Below are 17,172 nucleotides of genomic sequence, written 5' to 3' on the forward strand. Positions count from 1 at the left end.
TATTTAGTGATCTTGAGCCTTTCTCGCCTCAAAAGACTTAAACAAACAAGTTCACATCTCGAAGCCTACCAACGTTAGTAAAAGGTATGGAAGATATAAAATGTACAAAATTTTGAAAATTAGAGGTCGCAAAATAGGGAAAGAAAATAATCGGGCCTGGATATTTTCGTTTTTAATTTTAATTTTAGCAATACAATCTGATATATATAGAATCCGAAGCGAATCATTCCTCCATCTAATGCCGTCGATGTCTTGGACGCGGACGTTGCAATCATATGTTAGCCAATTTATTATTATTATTACAAGGTCTTTACTTAGTTATTTCCTGGGAATTTTTTTTAATTATATCCCATTTTTATTGGTCAAACATAAGACTAGAGGAAAAAAGGAAATTAAATATTAAAAAAAAGAGGCCTGAGGCCAGCATGACGACACAGCTTATCCATACAATCATCAAAATAATTGGCGGAAATTCCATGACATTGTACCAGGAGGTTCCATTCCTCAAGTTGCCCAATGGACCCGAGATAAATTTATGGATTGATAGAGAGAGATATGTTATGAAAAAGACAAATTAGATAATTTAAGCGGTCGAGTAAGCCAAGCCTAAAGGTGGGTTGTATCGTTAGTTTGAGTAGGACTCGGATTAGGACCCTCGAATTTGGCTCGGTCCGGTTCGAGTTTCGGCTCGGTTCTTTTTTTCGCACCCCTGGTTTCAGGTTCGGTTTATGCCCAAACTAAGTAAATCGCGAGTTTCTCATTTTGGCGCCGATGGCTTATTCGTAATTGGACCAGAAGTTCGGATTAAGTGAGAAGACATTGTTAATATAAGGGGTTTTTTTCTTCTTTTGGCCATACAATTAGGTCGAGTTGTAAGAAGTGATTATTTCTCGGGAGATCGAGTCAAATATTGTGTTCCCCAGTAAGGAAAACAGCAAAGAAAATGAAGGTCAAATGTCACTATCAACGATTGTGAGATGAACGCAGGCCAATAGATGAATTTTAATCAGAAAGTGACCCCTCGGATCCACTCTGAGTGTAACTTAGTGTCATAACGTGTCAAATACGATATCAGCTGCGATTGGTTCGGCATTTAGAAAAAAAAATCTTTGGAAAGATGCAAAAACTTTAAGTTAAAGAATGGTATTTAATTTCTTTGGAAAGATGAAAATATCTTTCGAGCAATGACTGGCGGGTGGCGGCCGTGTGTGCAGCAGCCGGCGGGAGACGAAGGTACGTGACGAGAAGAGTTTTTATTTCTCTTTTTGTTCCAAAAATAGTAAAGTACAAAATTTTTATTTCTCATTTCTGTTCTAAACCTATTTCTAAACTAAAAATTCGTTCCAGAGATAGAAAAATGAAATTGCGTTGCCAAACAGATTTCTTTTCCAAACATGTTTTCGGGAACAGAAGAAAGATAGAAAAATAAAATAGTTATCATTTACATCTTTAGCACCGAAGGAAATCATTCCTCGATCTAAAAATGCCGTTGAAGTCTTGAAAGTTGAGGTAACATCTTCGCTGGGATATAACCTGGCAAAATATTAATTTATATTCCTTTCTTATAATTCAAACATAAGGGTAGAGGAAAAAAGGGAGAGCGCGAAAATAACTAAAGAAAAAGTCCGAGACCAGCCCGATGACAATTAAGGGTGAGTTCCTCGTTTGGCGCTTATAGCTTATTCTTAATTGAAATACGAAAAGTTTGGATTAAGCGATAAAACGTTTTTGGTTTAGTTTTATTTTTCTTTCGAACAAATTGGGTCAGGTCATAAGAGTTAAAATTTTTCCGTTGTAATTCTTCGTAGCCAAAAAAAAAAACTAAGAGATGAAAGAAATGTCCAATATCATTATTCGTGATTGTGACGTGAACGCGGGCCAACCGATGTTTACAATCAGAAAGTGACCCCTTGAATGTTCGACCATGCCCGGTGTGATCTCTTGAAGTCATGGGGACGTAATTAATCGTGAGTTCCTCGTCTTGGCGCTTGGCGCTGATGGCCCATTCTTAATCGAACCATGAATGTTTGGATTAAGCAATAGAATGTTTTATAATTTAGTGTTTTCTTTTTCTTTTCGACGACATACGATTGGGTCGAGTTGAAAGAGTTAAAAAAAAAATTTGTCCTAATTCTTCGGAGCCAAAAAAATAAAAGATGAAAGGAATGTCAAAATATCATTATTTATGATTGTAACGTTAACGCGGGCCAACTGATGTGAGTGACCGCAAGGCTTCAGCTTCGGCCCATGCTTGGCGTGATCTCTTGAAGTCCGGTCACGGGGAAGTTAATAATAGCGAGTTCCTCGTTTGGGTGCCGATTGCCTATTCTTAATTGGACCAAGAGTTTGGATTAAGTCATAAAAGATTCATAATTTAGTTTTTTTTTTCTTTGCGATCGGGTCGAGTAGGAAGAGTTGATTATTTTCCATCGTAACTCTTCGTAGCCAAAAAAAAATATAAAAGATAAAAGAAAGGTCAACTGTCATTATTTATAAAGGAAAGGTCGAGTTGGAAGAGTTAATTATTTACGAACGCGGGATAGCCGATGTTCTTTATAAAAAAGTGACCCCCTAAATGTTCAATCGGAGTGTAATGTAGTCTTGAATACGCATCGGAGCTCAGTCCAAGACGAGCTATCTAATCCCCCGTTAGTAACCCTAAGCAGCCTATTAGCCGGTTGCAACGGGATGGGTAGATCGTTTCGATCCGAATTAGTTGAGTGGTCTAAAAGATCCGGATGAAATGTCATAGCGACGAACTCCGTGTTTTCGCAGCTACATCAAGAATTTCCATTATGGGTGAGGATATTTTGCTTCGTCTCGCCCTTTCGATTTCCGCTTCGCAAGTCCAAAGTTAGATCAATTTTTCAATTAATTATGCTATCTTATTGCACATTTCTGAATATACCGAATGCGCAAAAGTGTTGCCTCGCATCTCTTCTTCTCCGTACACTAATCTTTAAATTTTTTTACATGAAAAAGCCAAATACAAATTATTGAATTTTCAATGCCTGCGCTATTAATGGCTCATATTTGTGTGAACAAAAAAAAAGTTCCGTCACTTTTTCTAGGGGTGAGCGGTTTCAGATACCTCATAAGTTTCTCCTGGAACCTGAAACCTACCCTCTGGTACAAGTTTCTCATTTTTTGGAACCTGAAAACTACCCTTCGAAACTTAGAACCTAGAACCTATCCTGGTTCTAGGGTAGGTTCCAGGGTCTAACAGGTTCTTTTTTTTTCATTTTTAGTTAAACAAAACGAAAACGAACACGATAATATTAAACAAGTTTGTCATTCACCAAAAAGAATACAAAAGATTAGTTTTCATGGTATTATAGTTCAAATAAATACAATCAAAATGAGAAGTCATTGCGTGAATCGATATTAGGGGTGAGCGATTCCATCTTCCGTACAGGTTCCACTTGGAACTGAGAACTTACCTATGAGAATACGGTCCTCATTCTTTGGAACCTGAAACCTACTCTATCATAGGTTCCAAGGTCAATTCTAGGGTCTACCCAAATCTACATGTATTATTAATTGAACAATTGCAGTGAATCATCACATTTAATGACTACCACTTACTATTATGATCCACTAACCACAACTTATATTCAGACACACAAAAAATATGAAATATTAACAAGTCATAAAATGAAAAACTCAGACTAGTGATTCCAGATTATACACTCATCATCTAACGCCATGAAAGACCGCAGGATCACGCAAACACATAGACTAAGAAAAAACACAAAAAACTTGTTTAGGTTTCAGGTTCCACCTACCTAGAATCTGAAACCTACCCGTCGAAACAGGTTCCCTAATTTTCAGAACCTGGAACCTACCCTGTATACCTTGGAACCTGGAACCTACAGATTCCCACTGGTCAGATTCTCAGGTTCCAGGTTCTATCCTGAAACCATGCTCACCCCTAACTTTTTCTATTCCCTCTATAACTAAAACACTCATTAATAGAATGTTCTAACAATATTGCCATTTGTGGGTCTCCCTTTTTAGCATCCCTTGTCCCATTTTTTTTTTATTAATTGTTAATGCAAAACTTGCAAAATATTTCTTGTCTTGAGAGAAGCTCAGAGGGCCGACATTTCATTCCGTTTATATTTTGGAGGTACATGTATAGATTATTCAGGATACGTCTCAAATATAAAGGAGGCATTTGTTTCTTTGAAAAACATTTCGGCCAATTAGTTTTTCAGACTTTTCCGTGATTGGTTAATTTGAGAACGGCCGGTGAACCGAAAACCATTTTCGGTCAGAGAAAACACCCACGCCCAAAATAAGGAGATCGAATTTCCGATCCTCATTTTCCCAGGCACAGAATACTCAATAGCCTCTTCACCATTTTTTTCCCAAGCATATAACCAAATAAACGCAATTTAACTATTTTTAAAAAAAATATATATATTTTTTTTGTGATGATTTCTTTTTTCAATTTCAATTTATGAATTTTTTTTAAAAAGAGGCAGGGTGGATAAATCCGGGACCAATGGGAGCGTCGGAAGGCGCGCGAACGAGATTACGGGGGGAGGGAGACGGAGGAAAATTTCTGGCTGCGCGGCCTCCAAACCACCGTCCTACGTGGCGCAACGCACCACCATCCGATTCGCCCGCACATTCCCACCCCAGCCCATCGCCACCAACCAAGCACAAGCTCGCCCTCGCTCTCCCTCTCCCTCTCTCTCTCTCTCTCTCTCTCTCTCTCTAGAATTCGCAGGTGATCCGCTGAACCACCACCACCACCACCACCAATGGCGGTCGCTGCTCCGTCGCCGGCCGCTTACCTCTCCGGCCTCAGCCGCCGCGGCTCCCTCTCCCCGTCCCCCGCCAGGAAGGCCCTGACCGTCGTCGCCATGGCTCCGAAGAAGGTAAAACCCCCTCTCGTGCCCTGCGCTGCTCTCCGTTTGAGGCCGGTGACCCCGTGAGAGCGAGCCGATGCCATTGATGCTTCACGGGCGGCGTGCAGGTGAACAAGTACGACGAGAGCTGGAAGAAGGAGTGGTACGGGGCGGGGATCTTCTTCGAAGGGAGCGAGGAGGTGGAGGTGGACGTGTTCAAGAAGCTGGAGAAGCGCAAGGTCCTGAGCAACGTGGAGAAGGCGGGCCTGCTCTCCAAGGCGGAGGGGCTGGGGCTCACCCTCTCCTCCATCGAGAGGCTCGGGGTGTTCTCCAAGGCGGAGGAGCTGGGGCTGCTCAGCCTGTTCGAGCGGGCCGCCGCGGTGTCCCCCTCGGCGCTGGCCTCCGCCGCGCTGCCCATCCTGGTGGCGGCCCTCGCCGCGGTGGTGCTGATCCCGGACGACTCGGCGGGGCTCGTGGCGGTGCAGGCGGTGGTCGCGGGGGGGCTCGTGGTGGGGGCGGCGGGGCTGATCGTGGGGTCCGTCGTGATCGGCGGATTGCAAGAAGCCGATTGAAATTCATTCCCTTAGCGTTAGCCAGCGTTGTAGAATGATGATAAATCTAAAAGCCTTTTCCCCTCTCTCTCGATCATTGCATTGCATGCCCAGAACTAGTAAGTAAGTTGCTTGAGCAAGAAAGCTCGAATCAAACCGCGCTCGAGCTTACGCCATTGAACAATTCTTGCTGTTCTCCATTCAACTGCGACCCGCAAAAAATCTGGTCAAGCTGCAGCAAGAGGGTGTGCGCTTTGAACTGGCGCAGGATTCGAACGCGCATCTCTTCACCCTTTCGCTGCATGAGGCTGTAGAATCTCAGACAACTTCGCCTGAACAACAACGACAACATAAGAGAAACGAAAGATCACTGAGATGTCAGTGAAGCTGGAAAGATCGAAGATGCAGCGAATTAGTACGAGGAAGATGAGAAGTGAAAGTCGAGGAAACCAAAGCAAAAAAGTTAGATGGAGATGCGGGGTATCGATCCCCGTACCTCTCGCATGCTAAGCGAGCGCTCTACCATCTGAGCTACATCCCCGATTTATACTTGCTTATGGATAATTTCTTATTAAATCCGTACATTCGATTTGGAGTGTAGCACGCGAAGTCGGAAACTGCCGCCATCTTCACTACCTGCAGAACATGTTTGAGCTAATCTTAAGAGCGCAATGACCCATCGAGAACCGAAGTCAAAAGGCCTGAGGCGAGAGACAAATACCTACTTTTGAGTAGAATCTTAACCTGTATCGCGGGCGGGTGGGTGCGGGTGTTTTTTGTTTCCAGCGATCAGAAGTGTATAGTGTGACTTCGACGCCGATCATGTTTGTGTGCAGTCTCTCGCATGGATTTGAGCTCTATCGATCGGATTAATGGAGAATTTCGTCATGGGTATCGAGCGTTTGGATTGCTGAGAACGTGTAACTTTTCTTTATAGCTAGTTATTGTGTTTCAGTTCGTCAGGGAGCATTAGAACCAATTTGAGTGACGGGTTTCGAATTTCCTACTAGCGATGAAATCGGGGAATATGTGAAGACAACAAGAGATCTCATGCAACTGCATTTATTAGTCTAGCAAATATACATAAGGAATGAGATGGAACATCCCTGAGCGACGAATGGCGACAACTCACGATTCCTGGTACTGAGCTATAGATTTAATCGACCCTGCAAGGAGAGCCGAGACTTTTTCTCTCCAGGAAAGCTAGACATATATCTCTATGGTACTAGTCGGATGCCGGCATTTATTCCCGTTTAGTATCTTAAGTCGATCTGTAGCTGTAGCGAGTAGCCCAGAAGAGGTAATGCAAGAAATTGATTCCACTTAGTACGCACAGTAGCCAATAAAACCCCTCCAGGTGGTAGTGATTCAAGTTGCTGCCGGACATCCAAGGTGTCCGAGAAAACATGTGGGTGATGTTATTGACTATGGAGATGAGTGCCGAGCTGAGGTAGTAGCCCATGGCTAATGATGCCCAGGAGAGCGCCATGGCCAAGGACCGCATGCTTCGCGGGGTTTCTGTGAAGAAGAACTCCATCATGCCTGCCAGCGTGAAAAGATCGGCCGATCCAAGGAACAAGTATTGCAGTGCTATCCACAAGAACGTGATCGGTAGTGGTCCGGCAGAATCTATTTTCCCAGATTCTGCGGCTAATTTTTTTCTCTTGACTTCAACCAAAGCTGCCACTGCCATTGCCACAATGGACAAAACTAACCCTGTCCCAATGCGCTGAAGATGAGTGATGCCCAGTTCGGTTTTATTGATTTTCCTTGCAAATGGTATGACTAGGTGGTTGTAGACTGGCACTAGTATCATTATGAAGAGGACTGGGAAGATGGGGAGGGAAGCCGGCGGGACTGTCAGGGAGCCTAGCTTGGTATTCATCGTGGCTGCTTGTTGGACTGAAAAGGTTGAGAGTTGTGCGAGGCAGCTGTTCAAAATTATAGTCGACATGAAGATGGGGAGAATCTTTATCACCGTCTTGACGCTTTCCACCTGACTTACGGTGCATTGGAGCATTGGGTAGCTGGGATTTTCTATCGCTGCTCTGTTTAGGAATCCAAGATGTACTGTCAGGGTCTGACTTGGCTCCTTTCCTTTGGCTTCTACATCCTCTGGCTCGCTATGAGATGGGCTTGTTGCCATCCTCACTACAGCTTTTGATGGTTTCCTAGATTTGCAAGTGTTAAAGATCGATGCTGCCAGCACCTATTGGACGCCAGGAAAAAAATGGTTTGTCATTCTCAATGTGAGGCATGTAGTCCGTAACTTTTACTGTTGTAAAGATTTATTATTACCTTGAACATGGTTGTGATGGGGCTTCCTGTGGGTGTTTTTACCAGATAGGTAGAAGAACCGAGGAGGAAGACTGGGATGGAGATCAGAATTGTTGCAGCCGATATCCCAAAGCCCCACTGCCAGCCTATGTTATCTTCAATCCAAACCACAAACGTGACAGCCATCAAAGCCCCACAAGCGAGGCAGAAAATGTAATAGTTGAAAAAGGCTGATCTCTGCTTCCTGCCTTCTGGGGTAGTCTCATCGAATTGCTCAGCCCCGTGTGGAGGTAGTGAGCCTTTTATCCCGCCAACTCCAAAAGCTACCAGATAGAGGCCTGCAAACAACATCACTGCTTTTGGACCACCAAGTCCTTGACACGGAGAATGGGCGCCAGCTGAAACACAACTTGGTGGTTTTAATGAAGGTATGTGAGCTTGAATCGTGAGAACTAGCAACCCCTGTGCTATTTCAACACTAGTAAGATTTTGATTGTGATAACATCAAACTCTTTTTTGCTGTCAATAATCAATAAAACATTAGATAACATTAAACTAGTCAGAAAGTCCTGCAGCAATAGAGTTTCATAGTTAGGGTACAGAGCACAACGATGAAAGTAGATTCTTCTTTTGGCCACCATACGCACATAGCAACTTAGGATTCTGGAATTGCCATGGGAACCCCTTAGTTGGAGTCTAAGAATCAGAGGGAATCACTTTCCTGTGCCTTGAGCATAGAGATGAACGTAGATTCTTCCTTTTAGTTGCTTTGTCATACTCTATGGCACTATGGCCAAAGGAAATGGTCATTTTTACCATTTCCCGATCCTTTTGGTTATTACAATGATGAAAGAAGTGCCCCCGTATGTTGGTAAGAAACATCATTCTGGACATAGTGATGGAGATTAGTGACCTTCTTCATCTTCATTTGCGGTTCCATGTCACGGTTGAGCTTCTCTCCTTTCTTTTTCTATTTGAATGTTATGTCCATAGAGACATGGACGTCCAGTTGAAAATAGCAGGGATATAGTTAAGTGGTTCTACATTCCTAACACCATTGTGTTTTTAAAAATTGGCGAATTTCTTTGGCTCAGGACCAGCATTGAGTGTCTGCATGTTCTTCGCATCAGATGATGTCAGTCTGCATCTGGTGCATCTTCACAGGATTTTCAGGACTATTTACAATATGATGAGTTCTAATGGTTTCTCTCACACCCTGGTGAAGATAGTTGATGGGGATTGATTATCATCTAACGCCTTGTCATGGCTCATCAACCACAAAAGAATGCTATAAGAGGATATCTGAAGAAACTGGTGAAATCCATTAGTGGAAAAAGAGAAGCATGAGAAGTTTTGGTAGAAGCTTACCATGAACTCTATTGCAGCGCTCATCAGATATATTCTGTAGGTTGTGATGTAAGCATCTGCTAGAAAGCCACCAAGGAGAGCGAGGAGAAAAGTTGTTCCCATGAAATTGGTAACGATATTGGCGGAGTTGGAGGGCGAATAATGCATGAATTTTGTCAGGTAGACCACAAGGTTGCTTGCATTAGCCAGGTATGCTAAATTCTCCAGCACCTCCACAACTAAGTTCCTCAAATAAACAATACAAGTCCTGTTATACTCTTGATAAACAGGATGAGATAATCTTTTTATTTCCTCTTTTCTTTTTTTTTCTTTTTTGGAGGGGGGGGTGTTGAGAGAGAGGTTTTCTGGTAATTTCTGCAACCCTTGAAAGAATCATGGAAAATGAGCTCTCAATAGTTAGTTGACAGCTTACCCAAGACAAAGAAGGCCGCCACCATGCCTCCATGACGATCTATGAGTGCAGGTCTGTTCCTCCAATCTACATAACCTTCCAATTCGTTCTGTTGCATACTGCCCTGATAATTGAAGAACTGTTTAGTGCATATGTTATGATAACCGTTAAAGAAGTAGCCGAGAATATGAATTAAGTATGTTGGGAACTTGAGGACTTTGGATGGAGGGAGGGACAGGAAATGAAAGGAGACACACCGTTTCTCTTCCTTTCATTACTTTTTGTTGAGGAGTATTTTTTTATAATTCGAGCATCGACAGTTGGGCTCGTATTTATAGACTTTGAGATGGCGGTGAAACCTGATATGAAAGATCTAGACTCTGAGAAAATGACACCTTATTATTCGTGCCGCTGCTTCTATTTGCTTTACTTTTAAGATATAAGAGAGAAAAGGCTTCAGGAACAGATGCACCCACAAGCAAATTCTTTGTTCTCCTTTCTTGACTAAAGGATTGTACTTGCACTTTGTGCCTGCTTGCATATGCACTGCTGAAGTTTTAAAGGCATTGCCTGTTTGGTGGTGCATACCAGTTATGTAATCAAATTGTCTACACGATACCTCGAGTTCAAAGTCAAAGAGGTGTTGATCTTTAAGTTTGATTCATAAGTTTCGATCTACAGTTAATTGGTGGTTGATGATGCATTAACAATTTGTGCAAGCATCAAAACAAAATGGATTTTTAGGTTGAGAAGTACTTTACGTGAGCAAGTTGCTTGATGATAGGTGCAAGTCATGGTGCTGTTTTTGACGATAGTGCTAATTTATGGCTTTTTCAGTGTGTCCCACTCCCACATCACATTCACATGGACCTCTCTGGTAGTGCTCGAGCATGATGCTCGAGCCACTGCGTTAGTAACTGCTCCAAAAGACTCCAAAGCTTATCAACCAAGTAACATCAGATATCAACCGAGTATCATCTGCACTATTCTCGTGCCTTCCACGACATGGCAGAGTCCTCATTCCTCAGAGTCAATTTTTGAAGGCCATAAGGATTTGCTCTAAAAATCGGGCTGCCTTCTTTACTGTCTACTGGTACCATTGCCTTCAAATCTTTAGGTTCCCAGATCCATGTCGTGGTCTGTCTGAGCTCATTTTGTTTGTCTGTTCCGGTACACTTGCTGAGCTTTCCATGGAGATGCTTCTTCTTGTTACTAGACTCATCTATTCAGTGGCCTATTCTTTTTATGGTGGATTCCTGACTGGTACTTTAATTTCCCTTTCAGGTTATCTGTAGTTCCCTCCTTCCCCTGATGCTTGAAACATGTGGATGCAATTTCATTGGGACAAACTTGGTGCTGGATCATCTTATTGCACTCCCAAATTGGGCGGCTGTGAGCCGAAAGAGATGGGTCCCTATCCCGCCTCCCATTTACTCATGCGTGTATTGAAAATCGGTTAGTTCTTCTCTCTTGTGCTTCATCTGAAGCAGTCAAAACTATAACCAGGAATAAAAGAATACAAAACAGTAAAAAGATCCATAAGGTTACCCAAGAAGAAAGTGGGGAAAGAACTTAACTTTTGTCTTGTTTTGTTAGTGATATTGCAAGAAGGGTCAGAGGCCTCAGGCTCGTCTCTGTCATTGTTTTGGTGAGGATGGAATTAGAACCTTCCCAATCAAATTGGTGGGGTTGAGTCTCAGGTGCCGTGGGGTCGCCGGCGATTCTATTCAGATGTATGCAATTTGATTGGCTGCTTGAGAACCTGTTGTTCTCACACTCTCAGTTGACAGATCTAGCTTTTAAGTGCACTTTAGGCAAGTGGAAGAAAGAATAGGAGCGTTCAAATAGCCAATTGACGTACTAATTATTCCAATGCTTGCTTTTTGATGCTGCTGAATCGACATGATCACACTTCCATTGCTAACTACACTTCTCCTCCTCTAATTGGATATCTCCCTCCAGTTACACAGTAATCCTCGGCCGCATGAATCTGCATGGATCGCGCACGTAATGGCTGTTTTTAGCTTAGAATTTGATGTGTGATCAAATAAAATTTGAGATACTTATACAGAATTTAGCAGCTTTAAAGTTTCTAGAGTCCAAATGTCAGGAATTTACTCCAAACAAGAACAGAAGTTGGATCAAAAAGTCTCAAGAGATAAGGTAGCGAGTACAGTACAGCAACGTTGGTCGTGCAGTGGTGTGGTGGGGTAGAAACGCACCGCCCGGTTTAAATGATTCCTAATGGAGTCTCAACGTGTTGTGGTGGGCTTTCCTTCTTCGTCTACTGAGCAGCACAGGCATGGGGGTCCACGCCATGCCATGGTCAGCCTTTCGTAATCACACGAAAAGACCCGAGCCGGAGGTCCGGGCTCGATTGGTTCTTGCAGCGACAAAGCTGCCGACTTTCGTGGCCGGAAGGATTGATCTCGCGTGTTCGTTCTCTTCCCGAATGGTCGGCCTTGATAGGTCTTTCGCTGTAGATAGGGACCGAGGACGGATTCCGGCATCGATTGATTGATGTAGATTAGCCAGCTGATATTTCCTTGAGCTTGTGATTATCATGTCATCGGCTCTCGGCTATGAAGGAGAGATCTTTATGTCCTGCCGGATCGCCTTGCTCTTATCACCACGTGCGCAAGACTAACTTCTTTTTGTAGGGAAACATGTCCGTGAATTCTAGGAGTGATCAGTTTCAGGATAGGTCTTGAACTGAACGAGCAAATTGGGAACCGGTCCACTTGATCTTGGAATCAATCCGATGCGATTCCCAAGTGGGTCTAGGTACCAACAGTGATTTCTTTCTTTCTTTTTTCTCTGCAACTTGCTGGGAATGTGAAGCTAGTTTTTGTTACATCTTATGTTGTAATTGCAAGTGGACGTGCCACTCAGCCATCGTGATAATAAGGATCGTTTCGAAAATTGTTTTGTTATAATAAAATTGTAAGAAGAAAACAAAATAACCGTCCGGTTTGGGCAATTTGGGAGGTTCGGTTCGCAACTGGAATCAAGAACCGGCTGATTATCACCGGTTCAAAATTTTAAGTACCGGAAACCGCCTAGAACCGGCTGATTCGATCAAGTTCCCGAGTGGAAACCATACTTGTGCTCAGCCCAAGTGAATCCTCCAGTGGACCAATATGATCTAATTTGGAGAGTAACCCTAGATTACTAATTAGTGAATGATAATCATTTTGTTTCCTTATTTTTTTATTTTTTTTGTTCCCCATAATAGGTTTGGTAAAATAATTTTTTTTTATCTCTAGGACAAATTTTGTCCTATAAATAGATTTGAAACAGAAATAACAACTTTCTTTTATTGTTTACTCTTGCCACCCACTGCCGCCCACTCGCCGCATGCCGCCCAACACCAGCCGTCTGCCGCCGCCGCCTGTTGTCGCTCGCCGGCCGTCCGTTGCTGTTCGCCGCCTCCCACTCGTTCCCGCCCACCCGCCTCCGCTCACCGACCATCCGCCACCGCCCGTCGATGCTCATCGCTTGCGCGCCGCAGCCCACCACCGCTCGCCGTCCGCCCGCCACCCACCGCCGCTCCCCGCCCACCCATCGCCGCCCGCCGCCGCTCGCCACCCACCCGCCTCCAGCCAGCCGTCGGAAACAGAAATTTAAGAATAACTTATCGAACGAATTTCTATTCCGCGAACAGAAATTTTGTGTCGTTATCAAACTCTACTTTTTGCTCAGAAGCTTGTCCGGGAAAGAGAAATCGATTTATTTATTTATTTCTAGTCAGAAATAGGGCCGGGGACGAGAAATGTTGTCATTCCCGCCCTAAAAACAAGAATGGAGTACTTAGAGGACTGTATTGGCAAAAAAAAAATGATGCAAAAAATCGATGGAGATATTGAGCCAGGCTTGGTTTTGGTCTCTGTGTCACGACCAATCTCGTTAGAATGTCATAATCGTGCTTTCGGATCGTATCCATCTAAAGCATCTTGATTTTGATTCTACATGTCAAATAGTATAATTATGATGAAAACGTATTAATTAGTGTCAATTGGTGTCAACATATAAAGTTAGACTTATCGTGTCGCATCCTATTCGAATTTTCTCTTTGGAAGTTGAGTTTCGCCTCGCGTCTCGTACGTGTCGTGCAAACGGGTCGTGTTTGGCATTGCCGGCCTCACTGTCATGCCGGTGCCAATCAATTGAGGTAGGCTGTATTTTCATTTAGAACCTGTGGAAAGAGATTTGTAGAATCGGGACATTGAAGACCACACTTGCACATTTCATAGTACTCTAGGATTTTCGTATTGGGCCTCGCGGACGAGAATTTGGGCCTTCTGTGGATCACATCAGGCCCAATACATAGCTGTTCTCATCCCTATTGGGCCTTCCTAAGATCATCGCTGTTTAGTACACGTTAGGGACAAGACGGTACGTCGTTCATAGGCTATGTACGAAAGCGACCGTGACTGTCGTCGCGCTTACACAGTCGACCATTCATTCGCATCACTCCAATCGGTTTGCGTTCTCGCATCGCCAACCGCGTCCTGAAACGAAATTGTCTCCTTGGCCGTCGTGTGAACCCATCGAGATACCGCCGAACTCGAATTGGACCCGTGACCGTCGCACGTACACAATCGACCATTCATTCACACCACTCCAAAGAGTTCGCGTGGCTGATCGGTTCGCATTTTCACGTCGCCAACGGTGTCCCAAAACGAGTCATCATCTCTCTAGTCGTCGTATGAACTCCTCGAGATATTGTCGAGCTCAAATTGGAAGCATCGTATTTCACATGTCAGACGCCGACAAATTCGATAGTAATCCAAGTTATCCTGTTCTCTGGCGAGTCGCTATACGAGTTTAGGTTTTTTTTTTTTCATGTGTCGTTGGACCGTGGGATTGACTCGATCTATTAAATTTGGATAAGTCGATAGCTTTTCGAGAATTCCCCACGTTTTTTATGTGGCGCTTTAGCTCCTCGTATCTAGTGAAGAGCAATTTATGTTCGCCATGTCTTTCCCTAGTACGAGAACAATCGCACCTACCAAAGTCTGTCTCTTCAGCACACTTCCTCTTTGCTTGCGGACGCCATTTTTGACCCAAAATGTTTGCGATTGGGAACACTCAAAAGCATCTTACCTATGCTACGTTTCCTTTTCCTCCGAGGCGAAAATCAAACCAGAGATCCTTGCGTTCGAAGAAACCCGAAAGGATGACGTATACGCCGATCGGGACGTTATGGACATAAAATTGAGGAGAATGTTCAAAAAGTCTTAAACTTATTGCACTTTTGCCAATTTGATTTTGAACCCTTTTGATTTTGTCAATTGAGTCCTAAACCTTTTCACGTTTTGCCAATCGAGTCAAACCATCCAATTTCTACCGGAAATCGCTGACGTGGAGGCCCTACGTGACGCGGCAGGCGAGGGTGACTTTCTCTGAAAAGGTTTATGACTCAATTGGCAAAATTAAAATGTTCATAGATTTCGGACTTTTTAGACAATTTTCCTTAGAAGAGAGATCTCTGTTGAACAATGAACCGAGAAATCCTATGGAGCAAGTGGGCACATGCAAGTAGAACGGGCACACAGGTCCATGAGTAGAATTGTCCAAAAAGTCTTAAACCTATTATACTTTTACCAATTTGGTACTGAATCTTTTAATCTTGCCAATTGAGTTATCGATCCAATTTTGATCGAAAATCGTTGACATGGACAACAACCGTCTTATATGTCACGACAGGCGAGCATGATCTCGCTCGAAAAGGTTTATGATTCAATTGGTAAAATTAAAAAGGTTTAAAATTGAATTGGCAAAAATGCAATATGTTCAAGATTTTTTGGACAATTTACCCTTGAACGGGAATCTTGTCGTACTCTAAACCGCGGAAATCCTACGGAGTCGGCTGGGCCATCGACGAGCAAACACGTGCACGCAACACGGGCGCGCCGACATAGGTTATGAGGCACAACCCCCGCGACGCCATTGAATATGATCTGTTTGTCCAAATTTCGCGCCGCATCTTATTCCAACCCCGCGAAATTAGGAATCAAATATCATGGAAGCGATCCAATGGTGGTGGGGAGTGGACAGACGGCGATAAGCGGGTGGAGGCCAAGGCGTGGAGGGACCAGCCTTGGCCTCGTCTCCCGTCCCATTGATAAATGGCCAACTCGCATGTTCCAAATTTGGATCGAGTCGTCTCGCGTCACTTTCCTCCCCCACGACGAGCCAAGTAAGAGAGAGATAGGGAGAGGGACGCGCAGCGGGGCCCGCCCGGGGCGCGCCGACGTGGCCCTGCGGCGGGCCCCCCCGGAGGCCCGCTGAGTTGGGGGGATGGTGGCGGCAATCGCCAGGTCAAACGGCGGGTGAGTCACCTGTCCACCCCCGACTCGCCCCTCTCACTCTCTCTCTCTCTTCCCCCCTATGATTTTATATCCCAAGCGCCACTAAATACCAAAAAAAATAATTTTTTATTGACATTTTTCAATTAAATTTTGAAAAAGTAAATTTGGTTTTTATATTAAGGGGGAGCCTTGCCACCCGCTCCTTCCTTCAATAGCGACTGATTGGACAGGATTCTCGTTTTTTTTTTATATACATTTTATTATTTTTTTGGGGGGGGCGTTTTGTTTTCTTCCTCTACATCTACCTCTCTGCCAAATTCATTGAATTTACCCGTTTGCCCACTTTGTGGTTGGGTCCTTGCAAAGAGGCCCCTCGTGTCATGTTCCACGCACTTTCACGCATCGACCCACACACTAGGAGAGCAAAATTCGATTTTGCTTCGGCTATACGAGGAAAGTGGGGTGGTTTTGCCCGTCTCAGTGAAATGTGAATTTTTTTGGAATCCAAACGTTGTTTTTGGGTGCTTTCTTCCACCGGCGCATCGTCGGTCCATCTTCCGATTTTCTCTCGCCATATCCGAGAAAACCTCTCGTCAGGGTTCCTGTCTGTTTGGTATCGTATTTACAGCGAGGTTTTCCTTACCGGAGTATCGTGACAAAGGTACCAACAGGCACGGGATATCGTGTCGATGACTCGTTGGTAGTATAATGAAATGAACGCGTGATTCTTTAATTCTCACCGGTCGAATTAGAGACTCCTATGTAACCGACCTTGAGCTGTGAAGAAAGTTTATAAAGAAGTGGATGATAGCAACTCCTTTTTAACCGACGAAGAATCCCTTGCTTGATAGGGCGTGAACGAGTCCTGAGTACCAAATATACAAAATCGATATAATCTTCTGGTATTTTGTAATTACCTTTGCATAAATAAAAGCATACATATAAATAAGGTCATGCTGGACCTGTGTAGGTCCTTAAAAGGTTCCATCTTGGTTCTCGTCTGAATTTCGAGGTCACCGCGAAGTAAAATAACAAGAGGGTATTCCTTTACAAGAGGGAATCAGAGAGTACGAGAAATGCGGGCACCAATACGTTAAAATAAATACATATAAATAAGGTTATGCTTGTAAGTTCTAATGTTTGTAGTTTGCACAAAGACTAAACAAGGGCATCATAGTAAACACAGAACCTCACTCTCCACTAGGGGTAAGCATGGTCCGGGTGGGCGATTCCAACCTTAGAATCGGGAACCGCCCATTAAGGACCGGTTCCCAAAAATTGGAATTGGGAATTGCTCGTTATTTCCATGAATCCACCCGAAAATCGGATCGGCGGTCCGGTCCGGTTTCCAGGTGGGTCTATGGAATCGGTCCCATTAGTCAAGGGTGGAGACAGAAAGACGGAGATGGAGAGTT

General features: G+C 43.9%; 2 protein-coding genes, 1 long non-coding RNA gene and 1 other non-coding gene across 5 annotated transcripts; 2 read left to right on the forward strand and 2 right to left on the reverse strand.

The window, feature by feature from the left end:
• The first annotated feature begins 4,533 nt into the window (after positions 1-4,533).
• On the forward strand, positions 4,534-5,591 carry LOC115678751 (uncharacterized). Its single transcript, XM_030602173.2, has 2 exons — positions 4,534-4,886; positions 4,985-5,591. The coding sequence occupies exons 1-2, from the start codon at positions 4,770-4,772 to the stop codon at positions 5,426-5,428; spliced, it is 561 nt and encodes a 186-aa protein (XP_030458033.1). The 5' UTR covers positions 4,534-4,769; the 3' UTR covers positions 5,429-5,591.
• Positions 5,592-5,875: 284 nt separating this feature from the next.
• On the reverse strand, positions 5,876-5,948 carry TRNAA-AGC (transfer RNA alanine (anticodon AGC)). Its single transcript has one exon. It is a non-coding gene; the product is annotated as a tRNA-Ala (tRNA).
• Positions 5,949-6,659: 711 nt separating this feature from the next.
• LOC115678723 (protein NRT1/ PTR FAMILY 4.6-like) lies at positions 6,660-9,884 on the reverse strand. 2 transcript variants are annotated; one of them, XM_030602137.2, is made up of 5 exons: positions 9,701-9,884; positions 9,465-9,567; positions 9,053-9,270; positions 7,706-8,146; positions 6,660-7,616 (listed from the first exon to the last, which is right to left on the reverse strand). In XM_030602137.2, the coding sequence occupies exons 1-5, from the start codon at positions 9,716-9,718 to the stop codon at positions 6,669-6,671; spliced, it is 1,728 nt and encodes a 575-aa protein (XP_030457997.2). In that variant the 5' UTR covers positions 9,719-9,884; the 3' UTR covers positions 6,660-6,668. The 2 variants fall into 2 exon arrangements, with proteins under 2 accessions (XP_030457997.2, XP_056175226.1); XM_056319251.1 differs by having other exon boundaries at positions 9,465-9,562; positions 9,701-9,719.
• Positions 7,517-11,794, forward strand: LOC130140263 (uncharacterized). The gene is made up of 6 exons (XR_008818303.1): positions 7,517-7,656; positions 7,755-8,112; positions 8,779-9,515; positions 10,281-10,536; positions 10,728-10,898; positions 11,554-11,794. It is a non-coding gene; the product is annotated as an uncharacterized LOC130140263 (long non-coding RNA).
• Positions 11,795-17,172: the final 5,378 nt, after the last annotated feature.

This window comes from Syzygium oleosum, unplaced genomic scaffold (assembly GCF_021117445.2).
Source record: "Syzygium oleosum isolate NSW1041296 unplaced genomic scaffold, Sole_v2.1 Sole_v2.17, whole genome shotgun sequence".
In the NCBI taxonomy this organism is placed as follows: Eukaryota; Viridiplantae; Streptophyta; class Magnoliopsida; order Myrtales; family Myrtaceae; genus Syzygium; species Syzygium oleosum.